The sequence below is a fragment of the Astatotilapia calliptera genome, chromosome 15 (genome assembly GCF_900246225.1).
Source record: "Astatotilapia calliptera chromosome 15, fAstCal1.2, whole genome shotgun sequence".
NCBI classification, from domain to species: Eukaryota; Metazoa; Chordata; class Actinopteri; order Cichliformes; family Cichlidae; genus Astatotilapia; species Astatotilapia calliptera.
This window is the reverse complement of record NC_039316.1, coordinates 25,279,190-25,303,187: the sequence shown is the minus strand read 5'-3', so window position 1 is coordinate 25,303,187 and position 23,998 is coordinate 25,279,190. Positions and strand designations below refer to the sequence as shown.

At 43.3% G+C, this 23,998-nt stretch overlaps 1 protein-coding gene across 3 annotated transcripts in view; it reads right to left on the bottom strand.

Moving 5' to 3' along the window:
• Nucleotides 1–406: 406 nt before the first annotated feature.
• vta1 (vesicle (multivesicular body) trafficking 1) overlaps nucleotides 407–23,998 on the bottom strand; it is a 58,733-nt gene continuing 35,141 nt past the window's right edge. Inside the window, exons 6-8 of one of the 3 annotated variants that reach the window (XM_026142868.1) lie at nucleotides 13,458–13,709; nucleotides 10,983–11,060; nucleotides 407–2,145 (exon numbers count right to left, since the gene is read on the bottom strand). In XM_026142868.1, coding sequence (XP_025998653.1) covers nucleotides 2,000–2,145; nucleotides 10,983–11,060; nucleotides 13,458–13,709 — 476 coding nt within the window. In that variant the 3' untranslated portion in view covers nucleotides 407–1,999. The remainder of the gene's footprint in view (nucleotides 2,146–10,982; nucleotides 11,061–13,457; nucleotides 13,710–23,998) is intronic. The other 2 variants (XM_026142869.1, XM_026142870.1) reach the window with 2 other exon arrangements.

The window sequence follows — 23,998 nt, the reverse complement described above, 5'->3', positions numbered from 1 at the left end:
GAGCGGGTGTTTGGAGTCGTTATTCAGTCACCGGCAGCAGATTAAAAGACCTACGCTGTTGAGTTGTGTTGCTGCTCTTTGTGATGGTTAGCTAAATGAGACTAATAGTAGAAGAAGCCGAGAGCTGCTGCCTCCTTTTGAAGAAATGGGTCCTCCCCGAGGGGCGGCTCAGAGACGACCACAGAGCACCGTCTGCAGGCTTCGAGGGTTTTCCTTCAGTGTTGGAGGATCTTTACAGCGCTGAGCTAATAGCAGGCTCCATCTGGTCCTACTATAAAGATGCAGATTTCATTAACATGGAGCTCATTCTGCTGCACGTCTGTTGGGCTTGAGCTACACATGCTTTCATTTCCAACACAGTGACATCAGTTATGAATAAAACACAAACAGGAAGAATCAACACTGCTGCGCATTTCCAACATTTTATTCAAATTGCTGTAAATCACTGATTCTGACAGAAGCTTCGTGCAACTCTGAAAACCTTCAAACAAACCAAGAATGATTAACATTAAATAAAGAGAAAAGAACTAAAGCTGAAACAACAACTGCCACCCCCCATCTCCACCAGCACACACACAGTGATATGTCAACATGAAACAAGCTTTCAGGAGATAATCCTCCGCCTCCTCGGCCACACGACGAGTCAGAAGGCCGACAGCCACGCTGCCCCAAGGCCTCGCCGCCTCCATTTATTCTGCATCACTGAATATCAGGACAGCGTCCGTTTGACAGTGACACAAATGAGACAGTTTTCTGTTACAGAAGAGCAAAACGCCAAAAGCCAAAACAATCACAGCGAGCAGTCGCAGACATCCCGACAGCAGTGATTCAGACACAGACACTTTTTCCTTTCTGATATCGTAGAAGAAGAGAACCTGAAGCAGGGAGCTGAAGGCCGTCTGAAAACGAGCATAGCTCGTTCAGCGTCTGTCGCGTGTCATCTCACACTCTTGGCATTCTGAGGAATACTCTTATTAGTTTTATTGTGTGATGGGAAGATTGACATTTAGGTTGTTTTTTTATATACTTGTGTGAAGTTCGAAGCTGCACTTAGAAGATGAGCTGATCGAGTCCGAGATCACTCAGCGCCCTCCGTCGCAGTTAGAAAAGACGTGACATGGACTCACTCGTGAAATCTCTGATGATTTTGGGTAATTTTGCAGGAAAAATGGCAACAAAAAAACCCCCCAATTACTTAAATCTAGCCGCCAATTAATTTAGTTTGGCCCCTGAAACTCTTACAGTTGTTATTTGTCATTAATGCTGTGTCAGCAGAAAAAAGGTTGAATGTTGTGACCTTAAAGTTACTTCGAGCTTCGAGTTGAACATTTTTTTTCTCACCATATACACAGAACACAAACAGAGCCTGCTGCACTCAAACCAAATATTTCCGCTGTTTTTGTTGTGTCGATCTGCGAGTTCCTAAATCGTCGTTCTGCCTGTGACACAGTTTAGTGTCAGGAAAGCAGAACATTTTCATTTTCTTGTTTATTTCTCTTTAAAGTTTGAACAGAATGATTTCAGACTTATTTTGTACTTTTTGTAAAAAGTGATGTTTCAGAGATTTGCTTTCCATGGTAACGGTTTACCGATGCGTACGCGGCGAGCTCCGTGATGTTAAATGGCAGCCCGAGGACCTTCTGCTGTCTTCTCAGACCAATGATGAAGCTGTGATGTGCGTCAGTCGTCAGAGTCGCCGTGTTCTGCCGTCGGACTGTTGTCCTGTCAATCAGTGCGACTCGCAGCCACACACAGGCAGCTATTGTTGAACGCTGATTTCCATTGTGTCCTCGTCTGATGGCGAGCTCAACGGCCCTCTTCAGTGTGTGTGTGTGTGTGTGTGTGTGTGTGTGTGTGTGTGTGTGAGAGAGAGTGAGCTGCATCCTCAGCTCGCTGTTGGGCTGGATCAGTGACGGATAGAGTGGCGCTGCTGGAGTGAAAGGGGGGGGGGGAGAGAAAAGAAGGGATGGAGGAGTGGGCCGGCAGGAGGACAAGGGCCTCATTCTTTGCCGGTGGTGAGGAGTTTCAGGGCTTTCTGGAGGTTCTGGATGGCCGTGCCCACGTCCTCGTACTGCAGGGCGCTGCCGGCGTACTTGCAGTATTTCTGGGCTTTGGTGAAGTCTTCCGGGGAGAGTTGGATGCCGCCTGGAGGGAGGGAGAGCGGAATGACAGGAGGATAAAGGATGGAGGGGGGCAGAGAGAAGGAAACTAGTGAGATCAGATATAATGTACAACAACTACAAAGCAATCAGAGCAGCTCTGAGGGCCGATCGCGCTTGAAGACTGATTTACTGAGAAACACAAAGGGGAGGATTGATGCCAACCATGGCACATTCCATCAAACGGCAGACAGACAGATCTGCACAAGCAACTGTTGAGTTTCCTTAGCTACAGGTGGCTTTAGGAAAGGAGACAAAAGAAAGGAAAACAGCAAAGGATCCCTTTAATGTAGATAACATCAAGTCTATGATCACACCCAACATGAAACTTTATCTGTAACATGGAAAAAATGTCCCACAAGTGTTACAGTGACTTGAAGTATTTGGTTATTACTTCTGATGCTATACAACAAAAAACCCTGAAAGTTAAAGGTTACAGATTCATTTTACAAATTTCTTCTCATATAACAATACTTGTGTTACTGCCACTGTGTGAGACACAGGATGGATGGATGGATAACATGGTAAATGAACGGTTCTTCTCTTCTACCCCTGCAGTCACAGCTGTTTATACCGAACGCCTCATTTACTCATACGAGCACGTCTCTGCACTTCCTGTCTCAGCGATCAATATCTAAGCCACAGAAACATGCAGACTGCAGCAGGAAGGGTCACCTCCTGAGCTACAGCTGGGCCTACGATGGATGAATGGATGAATTCAGGAATAGCTGGAATTTTTCTAAAGTTTCCAGCAGCTCCACTCAGTTTTGTTCAACTGCTGCTTTGAATAAAGTTTCAATGATAAGAAAAATTTTTTTTTCTGGGGGTTATAATCAAGCCGCTGTCATCCCATTTTACCAATTTCCTGTAAGTTTCAGTTGTCGTCCGTTTTGTTCTGACCTGGTGCACAAAAAAAGTGTGTTTGATTGTGAGCATTGGAGAAACGAAGCACAGCATGAGTCTTCTGCTCTGCTCGGAGTTTATTTCTGACTTAAATTGCCTTTAAAACACTCGAAGTCCCGCTGTGATCCGCGTCAGCCCATCACTGTCTGTCAGTGTCAAGGGGATTGTGGGTAATTCATCTCTGCGATCAGAATGTATTTAAATAAAGACTCATCAGTAATCGGCCCGATGAGGGGAGGCGTCAGGGAGGAGACACAGCGTCTGTGTGTTGTTTAATAAAGAGATGTGAGGCTGTAACAAGTTCATGATCCTCGGAGATAAACCGCTCCCTGTGAGATCATCATGTCGCTCAGCCTCTTGCTCTAAACTTGTCCACGATCTTTTGTTTTAAATCTCAACAATTAAAGAATCAGGTTTTTCTTATCATCTTCTCCCGTCCTCCCCTCTTTGTCGTTTTACCTAAAATATTAAAAATGATGTGATGTTGACCGGTTTTGACCCAGCTCAGTTTAGTTTTATTCTGCGTAGCAATTAAAGAAAACACGAACAAAAGAAGTGTAAAAGTGAAGATCCCGACACTCCTGAGCCATTTAATCTAAAGTTTTACACCCTGTGTACAAACTACCAAACAGCAGGAGGTAGAAGCTCAAAACTTATCGAGACCGACTGCTTTTCGTCAAAAAATAAAGAAGTTAAAGAAAGATTTCAAGCTGAGTTACTCTCACACTGAGACGGCTCGATCGGAGAGATGAACATTTCCCATATTAAAGTTGAACACGAGCATTCCTCTCAAAGTCAGTTAATCTAATAAAAAGTAAATTTAACGGTTCACGGTTTTATTTATAGTCTTTATAGCTGAAACTTCATAAAGGTTGGCTTTCTTATATTTTTCCTGAGATATGAGTAATATTGAGTATCCAGGATCATTTGTAAATTCTTATTTCAGATGGGTTTTACTAATTTTAATATTTATACTCCGTTTCACAGTGGTGGAATTTTTAAGATTTCCAAATATTGTGAAATTTTATGACATTCTGTGTTTTGTTTTAATTAATTAATTAATTTTTAAACAGTCAAAGAACATCTTCAGATAATTTTCTACTTCATTCAGAGGTTGTTCCACGTTATTTCCCTGGCACACTGGTGTGTGACATCGGCAAACAATATGACCTTCAATGACTTTGACATTGCAGCCATGTCATTGATGTACAGTATAAAAAGCAGTGGCCTGATGACAGATCCCTGAGGAACCCAGCAGAGATTGATTGAGCTTCCAAGATAACTGTTAACCTATACACACACATGTCGTGGGTTAAGTAAACAGTTGTGATCGACTTTCTAACAATGATTTTTTAGATCTAAAAATATTTTCACAGCTTATTCTTTGGTTTCATTTGTAGGTGTTACTGAATCTATAAGGTCAAGCCTGCAGTGACAAAAAGATGTTTGTTTTTTCTTCTAAAATTCAAAAATGTTCTCTAACCAACAAGAACAGTGAAAAAAGGCAAGCTGGGGTTTTATTTGCAGCATATTCCACTCTTGGCCCTCCACCCATCAGAGTCTCTAGGGGCTCACAGCTCAGCCTGAAGAAAACACAGCTCTTAATGTGGGTGTAACACTATAGGATACATAGACCCTCCTTCACATACAGGACTCCAGAGTATTCTATAGGGGAAAAGAAAAAACCCAACCTTGTAAAGACCCTGCCTCCAGGAAACTGGATCATGAGCTCAGAGCATGTTTCTCTTTCCCTTACCTTTATTGCCCTCTTCTACTTGCCCCTCTGATGCTTCCTCCCCAATGTTTAAGCGCATGTTTTGATTGTTCCAGCTAGGAGTAACGGTTGTTTGGTTTCTACCTCTCTGATGATTTTGGAGCTTGGTCATGGACACGGATATGTTCCACCGTCTGTCCCTGCTTACCGGTTACCAGCAGAAACTTTGGTCCTTTAGCACTGCTGTTGGAGCTGTGCTGCTGCTCTGGAAAATTAGGTTGATGTTGTATTGTTAAGAAACCTGACCACACAAATGTAGGGTGAGCAGCTGATATCAGACTGAAAGTTTCTGTGAGGTTTCAGACTGAAAATGGCTCACAGTCGCTGCTCCAGCTGTGAGATGGGTGGAGTTCAAGTTATTAACTTAAAAAAAACAAACTTGTTTTTATGAAGTATGGGGTCACTGTGTCAGCACGAAGCAGGGAAAGATGGAAACAACTGCAGAGGCATAAAGATTTGACTCTTTGGACGTACCATTTCAGCTCTATGAGGACAGGTTACAGGTCATAACAGATCAGTGACCAGTCCAATTAACACATACTGTACAAACTGCCTCCAGCCATCAGATTCATCCAGTTTTAACTATATTCTAACTTTCTTCTCGTTCATGATCTTTTGCTTCTTACCTGTCTATCCTTGATTTTACTGTCTATCCAGTCACAATTCATTTATTTTTGCAAAATCGGTAGACATTAAAAAAGCAAGAAATTTCAACACAATAATACAAATAAAATCTTGAAAGAATCCATTCCTAGAGTCCCTGACATTTATGTAGAGTCTTTGCTCCCTTGTTGATTTGCTTTCTTGTTTGAAACTGTTCCCTCCTCTCTTTGCATCTACGGGTGGTCGATTGGCTCCTTTGGAGTCCCATCATCTCTCTTCTAGCCTTTACCCGATCATTCCATTTTTCCCTCTTTCATCACTCTACTTGTTCAGGATGTTTCACTCCCTCAGTCAATCCTTCCCTCCTCAGAGGACACTCTTTAATGTAAACCAGGCCTCTGCTGCGCTCTCCTCGCTCTACGCTTTGCTCTGCAAACAGACCACGAGACGTGGTCTTGGACGGGACACGTCTCCAAGCCACGAAATGACTGACGGCGCAAAATCGAATCATGTTAACGCATTCTGACGAATAATATTCAGTCTCACTGCTGACAACACGAGCAGGTTACTGCAGGCTCTGAATGCTGCAGACAGAGAGTCAAGACTACGACCTCCACTCCAGGGACCTGGTCTGATTCTCTTCTTCTTTTCTTTTGTGTTTGAAAAGTAAATATCAACATTACTTCAAATGAACACAGCACCTTGGTTGTTTTTGGTGCCACGTAATATTCAGCAGAATTTTCTGGATTTTGCTTTTTAAACACGTTTACCGATTCTACAGGTGACTGACCGACACTGTTGACATCACAATGATAAATCACAGTCCACAAATGTACACGAACGTGTCCATACTTGCCGAGTTGGGCACGAGGCTCAAGTCATTACCATACCATGGTAACAAATCCAAAGATGATCTAAGATGCGCTACATATTTCTGTTAGACAGTTCGGACATAGTGAACCTCCATTTACAGGGTGTTTCCAGAAACCAGGTTTCTCTGAACAATCCTCAGACGTGACAGTGAGCAGCTGTCACTGGATCTACTTTGTACTCATAAAACAGTCTCACAGAAAAGCAGTGATAAAACATCCAACCATCTGCACAGTCTAAGGGCGATAACTGTCTCTTATGGACAAAGAAAAAAAAATCAATTTAACAAACCATAAAACATGGTGAATGAGCAGATTTCACTTGGAGATTCCACTCAATTCCACTCTTAATAAAAACGGTTTCTGTCTGTAGTTCACTCCCTTCGAGTTTCTTCACAAGTGGAAAATGATGCACATCATCTGCATTGAGCGCCTGTCTGAACACAAAGTCTTGAATATCCACTACCCACAATGCAAATCTCTGCAGCTTTTCCTTCCCACTGTTGCCACAGCACTTGGCTCGTATGGGTCATGTGATTGTATTGTAGGGTCTTCACCTTACAATATCAAGCACCTATCTAAATAAAACTGAACTGAACTGCATTAAATGCATCCACCCTCTTCCTGTCACATAAAAGATGAAAACTAAGATGGAAACTGTCCTCAGCAGTTGTCCTGAAGGTGGCCTCCTAAAATCCTGCGTGTAGATAGAGTTTCCTTAAACATGAGAAAGTTAAACGCTGAGGTCACTTGTGTATTTTTGGGCATACAGACCGCAGCAAGACTTTTCTTCCATTAAACAGAGGGAATAAATCTACAGATCCATCCAGCTAATGCTTCTTCTGCACAGTTAATGTGTAGCATATGAAACAATAATAACACCAAATTAGTTTTCTACTTTAACATTAACATGGTGGGCGCCTCCATAAAGGACCTCTGAGAGTCTCTGACAAGCAGGGCAGGCTGAAAGAACAGATCAACAGATAATATCTCTCTTGGCTCTGCGGCTCTCGTAAAACACGCTCCTCTGCTCTTAAAAGTGTCCTGGAGAAGAACGGGAAAGAAATGATTGAATAATGTTTCACCATAAGCTTCTAATCCCCTGGCTGATTTCTCTGAGCTGGGAGAAGACTGGGAAAATATGCTGACTGCATATACTCCACAACTAGAAGAGCCTGAGAGGCAGAGGAGGGGGAAACGTGGAAAAACCAGAGACCACAGCGCTTAACGTGGAAGGAGACATTTGAAGAGGGGTGTTTGGAGAGGTGGTCGAAATAAGAAATGATCTCAGGAGTCATTAACTGCAGGATTGCTTGAAATAAAAAGAGTAAATGAAACGAGCTGACAGCTTTCATAATGAGAAATCAATTAGTTTTCAGAAGGTGAGCCAGGAAGGACCCCAGCTGAAACGTTCCTGTTACTGACTGACGCCGTTTCTAGATCTTATTATGTTTCTTTGTTCCTTCACTGGTTTTGTTTTCTGTTACAGTGACACATCTTTGGGGTGTTGTGAATTCATATTATTTATTTACATTTGCAGCACTCTGCTCTCCCAGAGTCTCGTCCAGAGGGTTAAATCAATGAAAACTGAAAACCAGTGCAGATATTCTTTGTGCTTCTCATGCTGCTACCTGTGCACAATGGTAAATTCTCACAATCGCCCTGCCCAGCCAAAGAGCCACGCAAACAGACACCAACCAGGAGCCATAAATCACACACGGGAGATTACTGCTATGGAAACTGGCATGAATGGGGATGTATATGGATGTATTAGTCCCTGTGCTCATCAGGAACGACTGCGTGCTGTAAAATCTAACGCTGGTGCATTTACAGAGGCCCAGAGTAAGTCAGTGGAACATAAAAAAATCTAGCTGATAACTATACAGCTCTGATATCTTAATGGCATTTCAACGCTGCAGTAAAACTCTCGTACAAAATCATGCCAGTGGTCAAATAAATGAGTGACAGTTTGTTTAAGGGTTAAAGATTAATGGTACTCTGTTACATCACACGTAAACTCAAAGAAAAAAAAGAGGAGACTGACTGAATTAAAAAGTTTGACCCGGCGGCAGGGGAGACGCTCAGGGCTGCCGGAAAGAAACACCTGCTTCTTCACCGCATCTTCATTTCAGAGTCTTTGACGAGTTTTAACGGAGCGCTACGAGCTCCATTTTTCTTCATTATCTGCCTGGACTGAGGCTTAATGCGCTGCATCAAAAAGGCTTTTTCATTTTAATTATAACAGCGATTGGACAAAGGTTTAACTGCCCGAGTCACACGGTTTATTCAGAACATCTGAACTCACCTTGACAGAAAACTGAAGTTTGAATGATTCAGTGATTTGTCATAAAGTTGCTGCTGAGCCGGCCGACTGAATATTTTTATCTGAGGAACTGCGTGATGCTAGTTTATGCATGACCGGCTGACTAAGCAACCTGCTCAGTCTTTAAGGTTATATGGTATAATATGCTCTATGGCTGCACTGTGCACACTGCAGCAGCGTACAATTCCTCTGCAAACATTTTACTTTTTGCTTGCTGCATGAATGACACGTAATCACTGACTGTATAAAGGTGGGCAGGTTTAAGCCTGTGCACCTGCTTCATTTATCCTTGCTGGTAGCTATGCCCATCGTTTATGTTGAGTCAGTGGTCTTCATGGTCTCAATTAAATTTCTTTATGTATTGATGTCACAATAAAGCTGGTTAATCTGCAGCTCATAAACACAGTGATGTGTTACACATTACACAAGCATATATTAAACACTTTTCTATAATCACGCTGTGTTTGCACTGTAACTATCATGAACAGAGTAAAGCAGAAGGCCGCTGTGTCCCTTCTGAATGCATAAATACATTAGATACAAACATTAAACACGTCCCACGTGAGCCATTGTCGTATGTAAAGCCTATTTTTCGTCTGTTCTCAGTTGTTGTCACAGGTTTTTCTTTACTGAGAGCCTTTGTGAAGCAGTTTTTTTTAAACTTTGTGGTTCTTCTGTTTGTGCCATAATAGCAGGTGAATGGAAACACTGAAGCTGCTCAGCTCAACCTGCTTGTGCTCTGCCAGCCGCTGAGCAGCTTCTCTAAAACAATTTGAAACCACGCGTTTAAAAACAGCAGCAAAGTGTGAATTACGGGAATGATGCTCATCCTGCCCTCCAACCACGCTCCCCCTCTCCCTCTCATTCTGCGGCTGACCGCCAGCAGCTAATGACAGTCTAGACAGCGGCGAAGCGGCGGTGCTGAGGTCGTAATGATGTGTTAGATGGCAGACAGACGGACGAACGGCGCGAGGTCCAATCAGACAGAGGCCACCATCTCCTCGAGTGCCACTTTCACTGGTTATCTTATGTCTCCTGGTGCTCAGGAGGAGAAAGAGGAAAGCGCCGTTTCTCAGCCTGGTAATGGAAACTGGAAAACGATCCTTCCATCATTTCATCAGGCTCAGTGTGGCAGATTAGCTGCTGTCCTCTTTTTAATTGAGAAATAAATATGAATGGCTCTGCCATCAAAGTCCTGATTCATCACCAAAGTACTCGGCGGGGTTAATGAAACGCTCCGACTCATTACACTCCAAGGCTGTGAGTGAATCTCTGGGAATCTTGTTAGATGTTGCTCTTTATAATTCGCTCTGTGTAACATATTCATGTCGACGGCGTCTGAAGTCAGTTCCTATCATTAAAGTCCATTAAGCTCCTTAATGCGAGTCCTCTTGTGCTACTCATTAACCACATACCGTTAGCTTCCCACTCACTCTCTGGCTCGCCATGTTCGCATCTTCCTTGGTTTATACTCGAGGCGTCTTTCCATCAACAAGTTTTACACATGTGTTTATAAAAAGTTTAATAGGCAAAGAAAAATCCAACAGATTCAGTTTAAGACTCAGCAGCAAAAACGTCCTGTCTGTTTGCAGCGGCGAGGACAAAGGAAAATGAAACACATGAAGTTCAAAATTTCTATGTATTAAATTAAATAACTATAATAGTATAAATTATACTTTGTATGTGTGCACAGAACAGAGGAGGAAAACAAAGCTTTTACTATTCTGAATAAATTCTTTGGGACATTTTTGAATGATGTGTCAGGCCTTACTCTCCAACATCATCGAAACAGCAAATGAAGGAAAGTTACAGGTGAACGGTGCTCATCCAGAAGAGTTCAGCTCACACTAACACACTTTACCTTTGATTTTTTTTATTTAATTTGTCAGCTGTGCACAGAAATATGATTCCAGTGGAGTGCGGTGGAGCGACAGACAGAGACCATATGCAGAAACTTTTTTTCATCCTTATATTAATACAATATGTCTGGTAGAGAGCGCTAAACGGAGGCCACCGGGGTCTCAAACTGGATTTAGAGGCAGTCAAAGTTTGGAAACAGTCTCAGGAATTTATTCCAACTTCACATTTTTGCATTTTCACAATAGGAACATTCGGTATCCAGATGAGCGTAGAGAGCAGCAGGAATGGTTGTTGGCCTTAAACCAGTGAGACGTCTTTTACGAAGCAGTTTTTAAACCAGTTCAATGTGAAAGCAGGATTACCTGCAGACACCAGAGAGCCTCTGACTCAGGTGAACCGCCTGCAGTCTGAGCTTTGTGTTTATAGGGAGTTGGAAGGAAAAGCAGTTGTGTATCGTGTCTGCAGTCATCTGTAAGTGTGTGTTTTCTTACCCTGCTGCTGGGCGCTGAGCAGTGTGGGGTCAACAGTGGGCACTGATCGGGGCATAGGCACAGGTTTAACAGCTTCTGCTGGTCAACAAAAACACTTCAAATTATGATTGTGGTAAATATTCAAGGAAATACTCAGTAACGAATGGCCAAAACTATATTTCTAATAACTATGCCAGTTATCAATAATCAGCAGCACGGTGGGGGGATAGGTTAATTGGATAATCCAAATTGCCACTAGGTGTGAATGTGCGAGTGAATGTGAGTGTGAATGGTTGTCTGTCCCTATGTGTTAGCCCTGCGACAGACTGGCGACCTGTCCAGGGTGTACCCCGCCTTTCGCCCTATGACAGCTGGGATAGGCTCCAGCGCCCCCCGCGACCCTGAAAAGGATAAGCGGGAAGCGAATGTATGGATATATCTAACACCTGCGTTAGAGTGCCAGAGATGGACAGGTCAACATCCATCATCTTCCTGACCTTTACCCAGCAGGCCACAGTATTTCAGCCCCAACATACCCCCATTAGATTATTGGATGCCGTCCTATTTTTCAGTCTGTACATCTCTGAAGCCTCAATCTCAGCTCTGACTGCACAGATATGAATATTTAGTGACAGCTAGCAGAAATCCAGACAAGAAACAACACAATCAAGCGTCTGAAAACGACCAAGCTGCCAACAGATGCTTCACTTTGGATGCTCTCCTAGTGGAAATGAACGAAACGTCACCAACAACACGCTGCGTCACTGCGATCAGGTGGTTACCTTGGAACGAAGCTGCTCTGTAAACCTGTCAGATTTCAGAGCTGTCCTCTGAAAAGTCCCCCTGAGCGTTCATCATCAGTGAGACAGAACTAAACTTTGCACTCAGCCAAGCATGTGAGGAGAGCCCCAAACTCTTTCCCACACACCCGGGCTACAGCCTATCACATGGGTCTGAGCAAAAGCTTTGTTATCAGCAGGGTTCAGTCTCTCCTTGTCTGTCAGCAGGAGCAGGTCCACCTCTGCCGCTCCTCTTTGTGCAGCGGTGACGGTGGACCGATTGTGTGTGTGTGTTTGTGTTTGGGGAAAGTGTGTTTGGACAGTGTGTGCAGCTCTTTCTGCAGAAGCTTGTGTAATCTATAATCACCTTGAATTACTCCAGGTTTCTGCGTGAATGTTTATTTTTCTATTGTGCCCCATCACTCTGCGCAGGAAGCAAAAAACTAAACACCCAATCCTCCACGCAGATCTATGAGGTGGCAACAGTGCCTAGACAAGTGCTCTTATACAACATTTTGCCTTTACGCTGTTTCCATAAGGGAACAATTACATCTCACTTTGGAGAAGTTTTATCTTCTTTATATCCTCCAGAGAACATCTGCAAACATCTGCGCCAGCAAACATGTGTACATGCGTCTCTCGGGGAGGAGTGTCACTGAAAGCGTCGCCGGTAAATTGCGAGGCCGTCACATACTCGGTGTTATCAGGGGAAATTAGCAGGATTACAGGGCGGGTGACAAGAGAGGCAGCTCTTCTAGTTTAGACCTTTAATGATGGCAGAACAACAGCACGCTGGAAACAGCAGTCAGGTGATCATGGCATCATTATCGTAATTCATTTATATAACACAACGTTTTTTGTCTATAATTAATCATCCACGTTTCAGTGATTGGACAGACCTGGACCCTCACTGAGCATGTGATGAAGCTAGACCACTAACATCTAAACAGCACTGTGTGTGTGTGTGTGTGTGTGTGTGTGTGTGTGTGTGTGTGTGTGTGTGTGTGTGTGTCTGCTGCAGCGACAGTCTCTTTAAATAAAGTGCTCCATGTGCTGCACAACACAAGTCCCATATTCGACAAATTACAGTCTCTCAGACTCTGAAAGTCAGCTGCTGTAAATGACTCTTTCTTAGAAATATTGTACAGCACAATATTATTTACTCTGTTTTAAAGCTACAGAATTTTAAATTGCTGCTATTATTTCATGTTAAACCTCGATGTTCAGAGGCACGGCGGGCCCAGTGTGCTCAGAGGAAGCAGGATTTAATACTGGCGTTTTAAACTGTTTGCATCGTAACGTAGTGACCTCAGAGAGGTGTGGCAGGCACGGCGGCAGGCTGATACGAGGTGCGATCGACGCTCGGAGTTTGGCTCACTACGGTGGTGACCTAGTCTCGAAACAGAGCTGAAAGCTGTTTTCATGTGTTTGCACACAGATTTCCAAACACGGACAGATCTGATTGGTCCTCTGAGCTAAATGCTGCCGTGTGACAATGACATAAAACCACTGTGAGATTTTCGAAAGACAGCAGAACTGTCTGCGTGGAGCTGAGGCTGATGGACAATGGGAAGTGAAATGTTTTGCTCGACAAGGACACATGTGTCAAACATGGAGAGCTCAGCACGTACACTCAGCTTGCTATAGACTAAACCGAGTGACCAGCGTGTTGACATGTGGCCACGCTGTTTGTACACACAGCCAACCTCTGTCGTACCTGTAGGCGGCGGCAGCTCGGCCGGCGTGTTGGCCGGAGCGTGGGCTCCTGGTGGGATGTGGATGTTGTTGTAGTTTGTGGTCGGAGGACCCGATGGGGCTGATCCTGGACCGGAAGCAAAACCTATGCCAGGGGCGGGGCCTGGAACCGAACTGTGGTCCTGGTCTTCGGAGGCCTGTGAAGGAGGACCGCCTCTAAAAGAACCCCCGTGGGAGAGGCCCAGGCCGGAGAAGCCTTCAGCACCAAACTCGTCTACCAGAGGGAGAGAGAGAAAGAGAGAGAGGGGGGGGGTCATTAACTGTGAAACAGGAAGATTTCTTCAATGGACAGCAGCTCCAATAAAAACTACTGGAACATTGTTTATGGAAACTCATTTTGCTTTCACACTTGTGTATCACTTCCATATCTCAGAGTTTCAGTGGATCATGAAGGAATTTCTGTTTTCACTGGCACGCGGTTTCTCAGCCGAAGAAACGTGAGAGCAGTGTGGCCGGGATCAGATCCACCCACCTGATTTCACCACTTTCCATCCCGTCACTGCGCCCTAATCTCTAATAACTACATATCTGTCCACACAGGGTAAAATGGAAACACAGGGATAGAAGTGTAAGTGACGGATGGTGAAATAAGAAAAGTCTTTGTAGCTCACATCAGCCTGGATCATTTACAACCAGTGCCTTTGGTGCTCATCATGCTGCTTACCCTCAGACTCGGTTCAAGTTTCTGTGTCTAAAAGTGAAAAAGGACATTTTTTACCACACATCAGGATGCAGGAGGTGAACAGAGAAGCTTAAAGCTTTTGGCCTCACTTGGTTTCAATCACACAGTGAAAAAGGGTTCTTCATCAAAAGCACATCAGGTGGAATCCAAAAATGAGTTTGGGGAAAATGATTAGAATTCATGAGAATCTCATTAAAGTGAACAGAAAGGAGGTGTGTAAATCCCACAGATATTACATCAGAAATTGGTTTCAGATGGAGTGTGCAGCGGGGCATGTGTGAGCATTTGATGGAGCGACTGCAGGACTGCAGGTGACTGATCGCCCTTGTTTGTTGGTATTCTGTTGCACTTTTAAACACATCACAGGACTGGGGACGTTACACCAGCCACTGACTCCTCTGATTACATTACACCAGTTTATTTTCTGTTATCGACCCGTTAAGCATCATTTATTCAATATGGAAACACAGTTTACAGCAGACCTTCCCAAAGTGTGGGGCCCACCCCCTAGGGGGGGCGCGGTATGAAAAGAAAAAAAAACAAAATGCTTGGACACTGCTAGCACGGGGCGCCCACAGAAACACAAAGCAGGAGATGAAGCATGGCTGAATATGTTTCCAAACCAACTTCATTCTAAGCCAAAGACTAGAAAATATGGTGAAGCATATCTTTCCTTTGGTTTCACCTACACAAGTGCCAAGGTAGGTCTCCGCTGTAGAATTGGTCTTCCCTACGTCAGGAGCAGCGCTGGGCTCTTCAAATCACGGACAAACAGTATCCCACATTCTTGATTTTTAGTTCACAAACACTTGTTGTAATGACTAACTACTCCTGACATTTTGGAGATGTTAGCTCTTTATACAGTAAAGTTACAGTGGGATACAAATAATATCAGGCTGATCCTGCCACGATTTGTTCCCTCGGTTCAAATCACGGACAAACAGGATCCCACAGCTGTTTATGTTTTTAAACCCATTTTGCACAGAAAGGCATTTTTAAAAAAAAAAATTTGTTGATAGCAATGTTGAATATTATTATACAGGGGGAAAACTACATGTAAAATAATCACACCGTGAGGCCTCTGCCTTTGTAAATGGAGGGACAGTAACTGCGTGTAAAACCTGAAGACAGTCAGATTAACAGTAACAGTATTTCGTCTCTATCTGCTATTCTGCAATTCATCTCATGTAAACAATAACGTGGCGCACAGCCTGACGTGAAAAAAGGCACACGCCATCATGTAAAACAAAGGGGGGCCCAGCAAAAAAAGTTTGGGAACCACTGGTTTACAGTGTTTACGCATCACCCTAAAGCTCAAAAGTAAAAATCCCCTTCATTTTTCAAGAGAGTTAAAAACAACAACAACAACAGACACAAATTATTACACATCACTGGATCTAAGTAACATAGCACTGAAGGAGTTAACACAACAGATATATGTGAAAACTGAAGGTAACACATACATCATCATGCACCATCATACACCATCAAATCTGATGATGAAAGAGCAGAAGTACAATAATGGAAGTTCTGCAGAAAATGGAAAATGATACAAACACAAGGCACTATGTGTCTGAATGTCCCAGCACCCACATTTATATTTAAACACACTGTTCTCACACAGCAGACTGTTAACAACATTACTGCTTCTTCATACACTGAAGCTCTACATGAACATGGAATATTTATTACTACAAAAACATCCTAAAATTTAGTAAGACTGACATAGCTGGGACCGAGATCCTCTTCACCAAAACAACAGGCTTGGCTTTTATGAATGATGATAACCCTCTTAATGCTTATCAGTCACACAAAAACAGCGAGTTGAGCTTTTTTTTTTTACCATGTTTGGTAACTTTTGTAAAACAGACTCTGATGTCTGCGCCCGGCCCCTGACCTGTGACGCGTGCTTAGTGAAGAAGAGGTTACATTTGTACCCGATCATCTGCTGATGGTTTCTGTGTTAGCAGAACATTTCCTTTATTGAGTTACTGACAGTTTAAGTGACTTCACCATTTATTTATTTTTTCGGTAAATGCTGTTTTCATTGTGGCCTTCGACCTTCGAGCCCTCACTCAGTGGCAACAGGTACACTGAGGTTTGTCACACCTGTACACTCACGTTCAGAGTGGAACTCTGGGAGGTAACGTCATGAACAAAGGTGTCAGAGTTGAACATGCAGCGACAGAGAGTAATAATAATCCTGAAGCAAGGACAGAGCCTTGTGAAACACATGAGACTGCAGTGATTTCACGTCCTGACTGCAAGCCCGCAGACTCAGCAACCACACCTAACACAAAGAAAACACTTCTTGACAGCCAGAGATGTTTGCAGAGATTAAGCTACTGGGCTGGATGTGCAGACACAGGCTGGATTCGACACCACGTTAGAGCCCAGCCTGTGTCATTACTGCATCAGAGACAAAAAGGCAGACGGGCATGAAGCAGAGATCTGACACTTTAGCTGGACCGCTCCATCTTTCATTAAGTTGTTAAACCGTGAACGTCCACACCCCTTCATTGTGGCATGCACGCACACACACACTTTCTCAATGCTCAAATATTTGTTACGATCTGTGCATCAGACTGAAAACTATATGAATAAACTATATTACAGTCTGTAAGTTTTTTATCTCTTATTTGTTTTTTGTTGGTACACCTGTACGTGTACAACTGTGTGTGCACCTATGCCTGTGCTCCAAACAGCTCAACACTCTGTTAATGTTCATGTACTTTAAATTTTATTTCCCCAGCATTAAAGGTCCAGTCAGCGCTCAAGCAGCAATAGCATGCTACCAGGGCTATGCTGGACTTACAGAGGAGACATTATAGGACTGAAATCTATAGGAGCCTTATGCAACAGCATAGACAGCGGGAGTGTGACCTCTGGAGGAAAGTTTCCTTTCAAGGCAATTACAGCACTTCCCCCCCTCCTTTATTTTCTTATAGACTGATGAGTCTGTAAATGCAGCAGTTTTGGTACGCCTTTAAAATCATGCACGAATACACAAAAGCAGGAGCCTCCTTAAGGAAATCATTAAATTGAATCCACAGCTGCATCAACTCGACCACAGTTTGCCCCACACCTCACCTAAAGAACACACACACGCACACACACACACGCTATGATTATTCAGGGAATGATTTTGGGTTTCAGCTCGAAAAGTCTGTCAGACTGACTCTTAGTTCTTTTTTTAGTTTGTTATTTGTTTATTTTGCCGTTTGATGTTTGTAAAACTGCTTAAACAGCACTAATAGCATCTATCAGATTAATTACTGTTCACCCCTCGCTGCAGTACTGGGATAACAAATAACTCTTTCTTCAAATAGATTTTACATTGCATCAGTTAAGTAATATTCCTGTTTGATATTCTTTCATGTCACTTTGTGAGTTTCAAAGAATATGATTTTGTGGGTCAACTGAAAAGTACACATTATTATTTTCACCCTGGACATCAATGAAAAGGTCAAACATGAAATCCGAGACTCAAAGTTTTCTGTGCTCTCAGAGTGTCAGTTTGCAAAGTCACATCAGATCATATTAATTAAGGTGGAACTGCTTTTTCTCCTTTTTATAACTGCTTAATTAGTGATAATCATCTCGCTGTGAATGGCAGTGGATCCTGAAAGGCACTTTTCCCCACACTACTGTAAGGTTTCAGTGGAGCTGTGTGCCATGAATGAAACATAGTGTGAAGTACAGCATCAGCTTTTTTGCCAGCAGGAGATTTTCTGAAGGTCAGAATGGAGACATTACAGATTTATGTGCAATCATAGAGAAAGTATCGACTCCATTTACAAACACAGTATCAGGCGTGTTAACACTGGGCAGCAGCTCATTATGTGGTTATGAGTTTTTGTCTATATCAACAGAAGTTTCACTCAAAGTTCCCCTGTTTACTCCCGTCTTCCTTTCTCTGCTCTCCCTAAACCACTGAATGATAAACACCTGGCAGCCATGACACCTGTAGCTCATTCAAAGTGTTCTGTAACTGAAACCGAAGAGCAGACAGGGAGCTCACAGCAGCCAAACTATGAGCGCTATTAACTCTTACTGCTGCCCAAATCACACTCTGAACCAAGTCACATCATCATCATCATCAATATTATCACCATCCCCTTTTATCGATCTAATCAGGCTGGTACAAAACTGGTGAGTGAGCTGTGGGAGTAAATGGAGATTGTGGCCAGTGTTCTTCCTGCTCTGCTTCCTTGTTTACAGCAGTGGGTGAGTGAATGCCACAGCGGCTGTCCTGCTGCCGGACGCTGTGCAGCTCTGTGGTATAAAGATTGGCTTAGTGTCTTGCCAAAGGGCACTTGTTAAAAAGCAGTTTCTGAGCTCGGCATAGCTTCAGACAGACCCTCAGCCCTCCAGCTGGCGTCGGGAGGCCGGTCGCTGCTCTTAGGCACTACTTTGAGCCCTTCTCTGCTTTTGTCCCTTATGATATTCTTTTCATTCATTTTATTTATTTATTGCCTTTTTCTGTTGCACTGGATGAAATATGTTTTCCCCTTTCTAAGGACCTGTACATCCCCAAACTCATTTCCACCGTGGACACCAGCCAAGGCCACGAGCTGCTGTAGTCCTGCTTAAAACTCCTGACCAGTTGTTGAGAGAAATTACACTTCATAGTTTTCATGCCTTTAAAAATCATCAAAACAGCACCAGTTTCATTATCACCCGCTTTCTATGAAAATCTTATCGACAGTGAGCCATTCAGCTGCTTCTGCCTGCCCACAGCTGTTGTTCATCTGCAAGCTGCTTAGCAACCCACATCCATCCCAGCTCCTTTCATGGCTTTTGTGACTTTATCAGTGGGATATCAGTTCTCATTTATTCTGACTGTTGTTTGCTTTTAGCTGATTGGAGCATGGACCAAGGTCCCGGGTTTGCCTGTTGTTCCCTTGTTTTATTCATTCTCTCACTTTTGCCATATAATACATACATAAAAATAACACACAAGAAGTTCTCAAGCATTAGACTTCCAGAAAAGATCCAAAGAACAGACAATGTCTTTTCTGTGAAGGTTAAAGAGGTGAGGATCACATTATTTAGACACGATTCACAGATTGAAATAATCCTCATTTATTTTCTGATGAGCATTAGTTAACCCAGAAGCTGTTTTGGCCCCTCCCCCTTTCATCCAAGGTTCTTCTGATTTGCTGCCTGTTGATCACAGCAGGAGGTTGTAGCTGACGTTGTCTGAGAAGACCATATTAGGGTCTGAGAGCCTGAAACAGTGTTTGGAGATGGAAACTTAGGGAAAGCACAACAGCTCCACTTTGATTTAACCGTCTCTAAATTTACTTCACCAACCCTCGCAACGCATCAAAGAACCACTGTTGACTTGAATCCTTCATAGGAGGGATAATGGCCTCTAACCTATAAAGCTCTTTAATAACTGTGTCACTAAGGCTACGTTCACACTGCAGGCGAAAGCGCATCAAATCCGATTTTTTTGACCCTATGCGACCCATATCCGATCATGGTATGACAGTGTGAACGGCGCAAATCCGATATTTTCAAATCCGATCTGGGTCACTTTCGTATGTGGTACTGAATCCGATACATATCCGATGTTTTAGAAAGCGACTGCTGTTTGAATGGTCATGTCGCATTAAATCCGTCTTTTACGTCACTGACACAAGACAGACGCCAATTATCAGCTCTGGAGAAGCGCCCGATAAGACATCGTGAATGCTTCCTGGCCATCCAGTGTAGATGTCAGTGAAACTGTTGGGAAGACAACGTTGGAGAAACGTGAACATTTTATTTGTACTGTATAATCTGCAGATTCTGACAGAAATCTGCAACTATCCTTTGAAGCACCGCTCCTCTCTAAAACAGCAATAAGGATAATTATGAGGTTATTTACATTATTATGTAAATAACAAAATAACTTAAAGCAAAAATTAGGAAACATAAAGTCCGAAGTCTCTATATTAAGGGCCATCAGTCAAACAATACTGTTTGCTCTGGGTCTAAACAGAGCGCGTTGTGTGTGACGTCTTCTTTTGCGCATGCGGGCCGCTTTGTGGGTTCACACTAGAGCGCGTTTGCTGTCGTCGCATTTTATCTGTAGTGTGAACGAGCAGACAAAAAAAATCGGATTTGATCAAAAAATCGGAATTGAGCATTAAGACCTGCAGTGTGAACGTAGCCTTAGTATTATACACCAGCCGGTCTGTCAGAATGGATTTGTGGGCTTCACAGGGCCTTAATTTAAAATCTGTTTATCCAACTGTCACTAAGGACCCGCCTTACACACACCGACCTTCTGTGTTGCTCGATTTGACTTTAATGTTTATGAAAGTCATGTTTCAATAACTTTCACCATATAAAGCATATTTTCAGGTCACAGAAAACATGCTTTATATTTTTAACAACTCGGCACGGGACGTTTTCTCCCTGTGCCCCACACCCACCCCCCAAAACCTCCACCCTTTCATTCCCTCCATCCCTTCCTTTCCTCTTGCTAAATACATCCTCCTCCAGCCAGCAGAAAGTCGGCGCAGGGCTGCTGGGAGACAATGATCTGCCTGTAATGACCGCTTGTATACTGGTGTTCTGCTGTGTGTGTGTCCAACTACTCTCTAGAGATCAATTAAGCTACTTACAGTGGATCAGTGGAGAGTCCGGTGCCTGCTGTCATGCATGTCCAGCAGCACGGGGACACACAATTCTAACATCACAGACTCACAGGTGGAGTCTCCATGTAATGATAAAATAAGGTCCAGGATCATCTCCTGCTAGCGCCTCAGAGACAGCGGTAAAGGGCTAAGAAGCACGATGTGATCAGGATTTGTGTAACACTGCTGTGAAACAGACCATGACTGTGCTGGCGGGCGAGTCTGCTTTAATAAATGAGTTTGACGATCGTATGGATTCTTTTGTTCAGTGAGTAAAACAGAGGAGCATTTATCGATTTATTTTGTAGGTTCGCTCCAAGAAGTGATTCTTTTAAGGTAAATAACAGCTGTGAGATCATAACCTTTTGAGAAATCCTGGGAAATGACACAATATATGGAGGGATTTGTGAAAAACATCGCATGAAATTTAACCAGCTGTTCCAGACGAGGCTTGTAATTGAAGGCTCTGATCTTTAAAGGTCAAGTCCGTAATAAAAAAAAAAAAAATGTAAACACGTTCCTTTGTTCTAACAACCTTATCACATGGGAAGTTTCCCCTCTGTTCCTTGCCCTGGGTGAAAAATTTCTGAACTATTGAGATGTGGAAATAATATCTCACAAAGTTACCACGACAACAGTGCAGTAAATAAACGACGCCTGGACAATATATGGGGCCTTTGTTAATCACTACAGCTGACATTAACAGCGGGCATTCACTCGGTTCGGCACACCGAACCCAAAGAATCCACGTCCGAGTGTTCCTAAAAGTCAAACGTTTGATTTCTACTTCATTTGTTTTAGTTTACCACCCTGTGTGATCTGAAGGCAAAGGAAACATGTGGCGATACAGACATAGTTTATTCTTGGGGGAATCCCCCACAGCAACAGAAACAGGTAGCAGCTAAATCAGTTTTTTATTAACCGTGTGCATAAGTATTTTTTATTTGTGCACAAAAGCTGCCACTGACCCCGCCCACCTCTCATCAAAGATTAATTCAACTGCCAACAAATCACAGAAAAAAAAATAGATTCTTTAAGCTGCAGACAGTCACAAAGGTTTTAACCATTACGGTGAAGAGAGCGAGCACCCTGAAGTTCACTCTTTGGAGCCAGCAATGGCTGACATGTTCGTCACAGCAGGAGAAACAGAGAAACAAACTCCACAAATCATGTTGTATTTGCAGGAGTATCAACAATAGTAATAAATCAAAAGTGATCCTATCAGAAAGGAATGCTTTCTGATGGAGAGACAGATGTGCTCACTTTCCAACACACACACACACACACACACACACACACAGAACTAAACTAAACATCTGGGCTGTCTGTGAGTCTGTGAGAAAGGACAGAAAGAAAACGGACACACACACACACACACACACACACACACACACACACACACACACACACACACACACACACACACACACCGTAATGGTGTTGGAATCTTGATAAAATCCTAATGGAACAAAAAACCCCAAAACAAAACAAAAAAATACAGTAACACTGGAACACACACACATACACCATCCATACGTGCAGGGTGGATGATATCGCTATCATGATGTCATCACTGACACAGAGACCCCAACGCCGCAGGGAGAGGAGGAAAGCGTGAAAATCTGTGGCAGACATGGTCGGAAATACAAGAAAAAGTAAATGTGCTGTGTGTGTGTTACATGCGAGTGCAGATAAGTGCTCTTTGAGGTGATGTCACGGTCGAGCACGCCCGCGTGTATGTGGACTGAGCGGGCGTGGCTGAGCAGATGGTCGTTTTTGTAGCGAGGAATTCGTCAACATCACTCCACTGACATGAAAACTACGCTTCGAGTTTCCCCTGCAGGGACGGGAGACGTGTGCAGGCCCGGAGGTGCTCATGTCAAAACACACTCGTGTTTTCTCCTGGGCCTTTTGATGCAATTTCTCGCAGTCTGAGTGCAATCTGAAAATGAGTCCAGATGGCGTGGTATAAAATCGACTTGTAGATAAAGTCACCAGAGTTTAGGAATTATTAGCATAATCACATAATGCTCCCAAGAGATGTTAAGACGCCGAGCCACACAATCGCACTTCGCTTGTCCGATTCCTTCTGAAGGACCTGAACTCATCGATCACAAGCACATTTTCAAAGAGAAAGTATACCCCTCACATCACATAAAAATTAATTAATTAATTACAATTAAGAATGTCTTTCACAGAGAACTGAGCAAGTCTGCAACAATCAAGCAAGTTTCTGAAGGTGAGAGAAACCATGAGGCAAGAACACCAAAAACTGTTACCATAAAATGTATCCTGGATCTGTGAGTGACCAATGCTGCCGTAGCATGTCTAATTTAACGTACGACGTACAGGAATACAAGGAAAAACGAACTTTTGTACCAGCGAATGCGCGCATGTTGCCTGAAACATGGAGGAAGTCCGTTCACATGAGTAGGGGAAAGAAAAAAAGGAACAGCTCAAACCATTTCTATTCTGATGTTTAGATTTAACCCAGAGAGGCAGAGAATTACCACTTGCCAAAAGACAAATGCTGTAAGTTGCAGGATGGTCTGCAAATTGGACCACTTAAAAAGCCACTTGAGCAAAAACTATTATTCGGAGGTCGTAATCTATTGCAAATCCCATGTCAGCAGCTAAAGTGGCGAACATTAGAAAAAGGGTTTGTTTCCTTCCCTACATTTCTGCTTTTAAGAACAGGGTGAACTTTAAAGGCTGCTGTGGTCATTTTGTTGGTGGACTAATTCGGTCAATCTCCCCAGGATCTCATGGCGTTTTCCCCCATGCTTTCTTTCTATTAAAGGTTACGTTTTATGGTGCAAGCCTGGCATCAGCAGCCAGAACGTTACAATGTGACAAAGGTCAGGGATCTGTGTTCAATATGAGGAAACCGAGAGTAATAAAATAAATATCAGCTCATTCTCATGTATACACGAACACAAAGATCCGGCACAGCCTAGCGGCACACGCGCACTCAGGTGCATTTTCACACACATTTTCTTAGTTTTCTTAGCCAGACTGTGCTAATTTGAATCATCGTCACACATAAGCACAAACTTACTGTGGATGTAAGAACAGACCACATGACTAATCTACTCTCCTCACTCCTTTAATCTCACAACGTCTCCAGTTTCACCGCATGACTTTCCTGCTACAGCCCCAGACCTGATAAGGCAAACAATGCAGAGCCAAGGT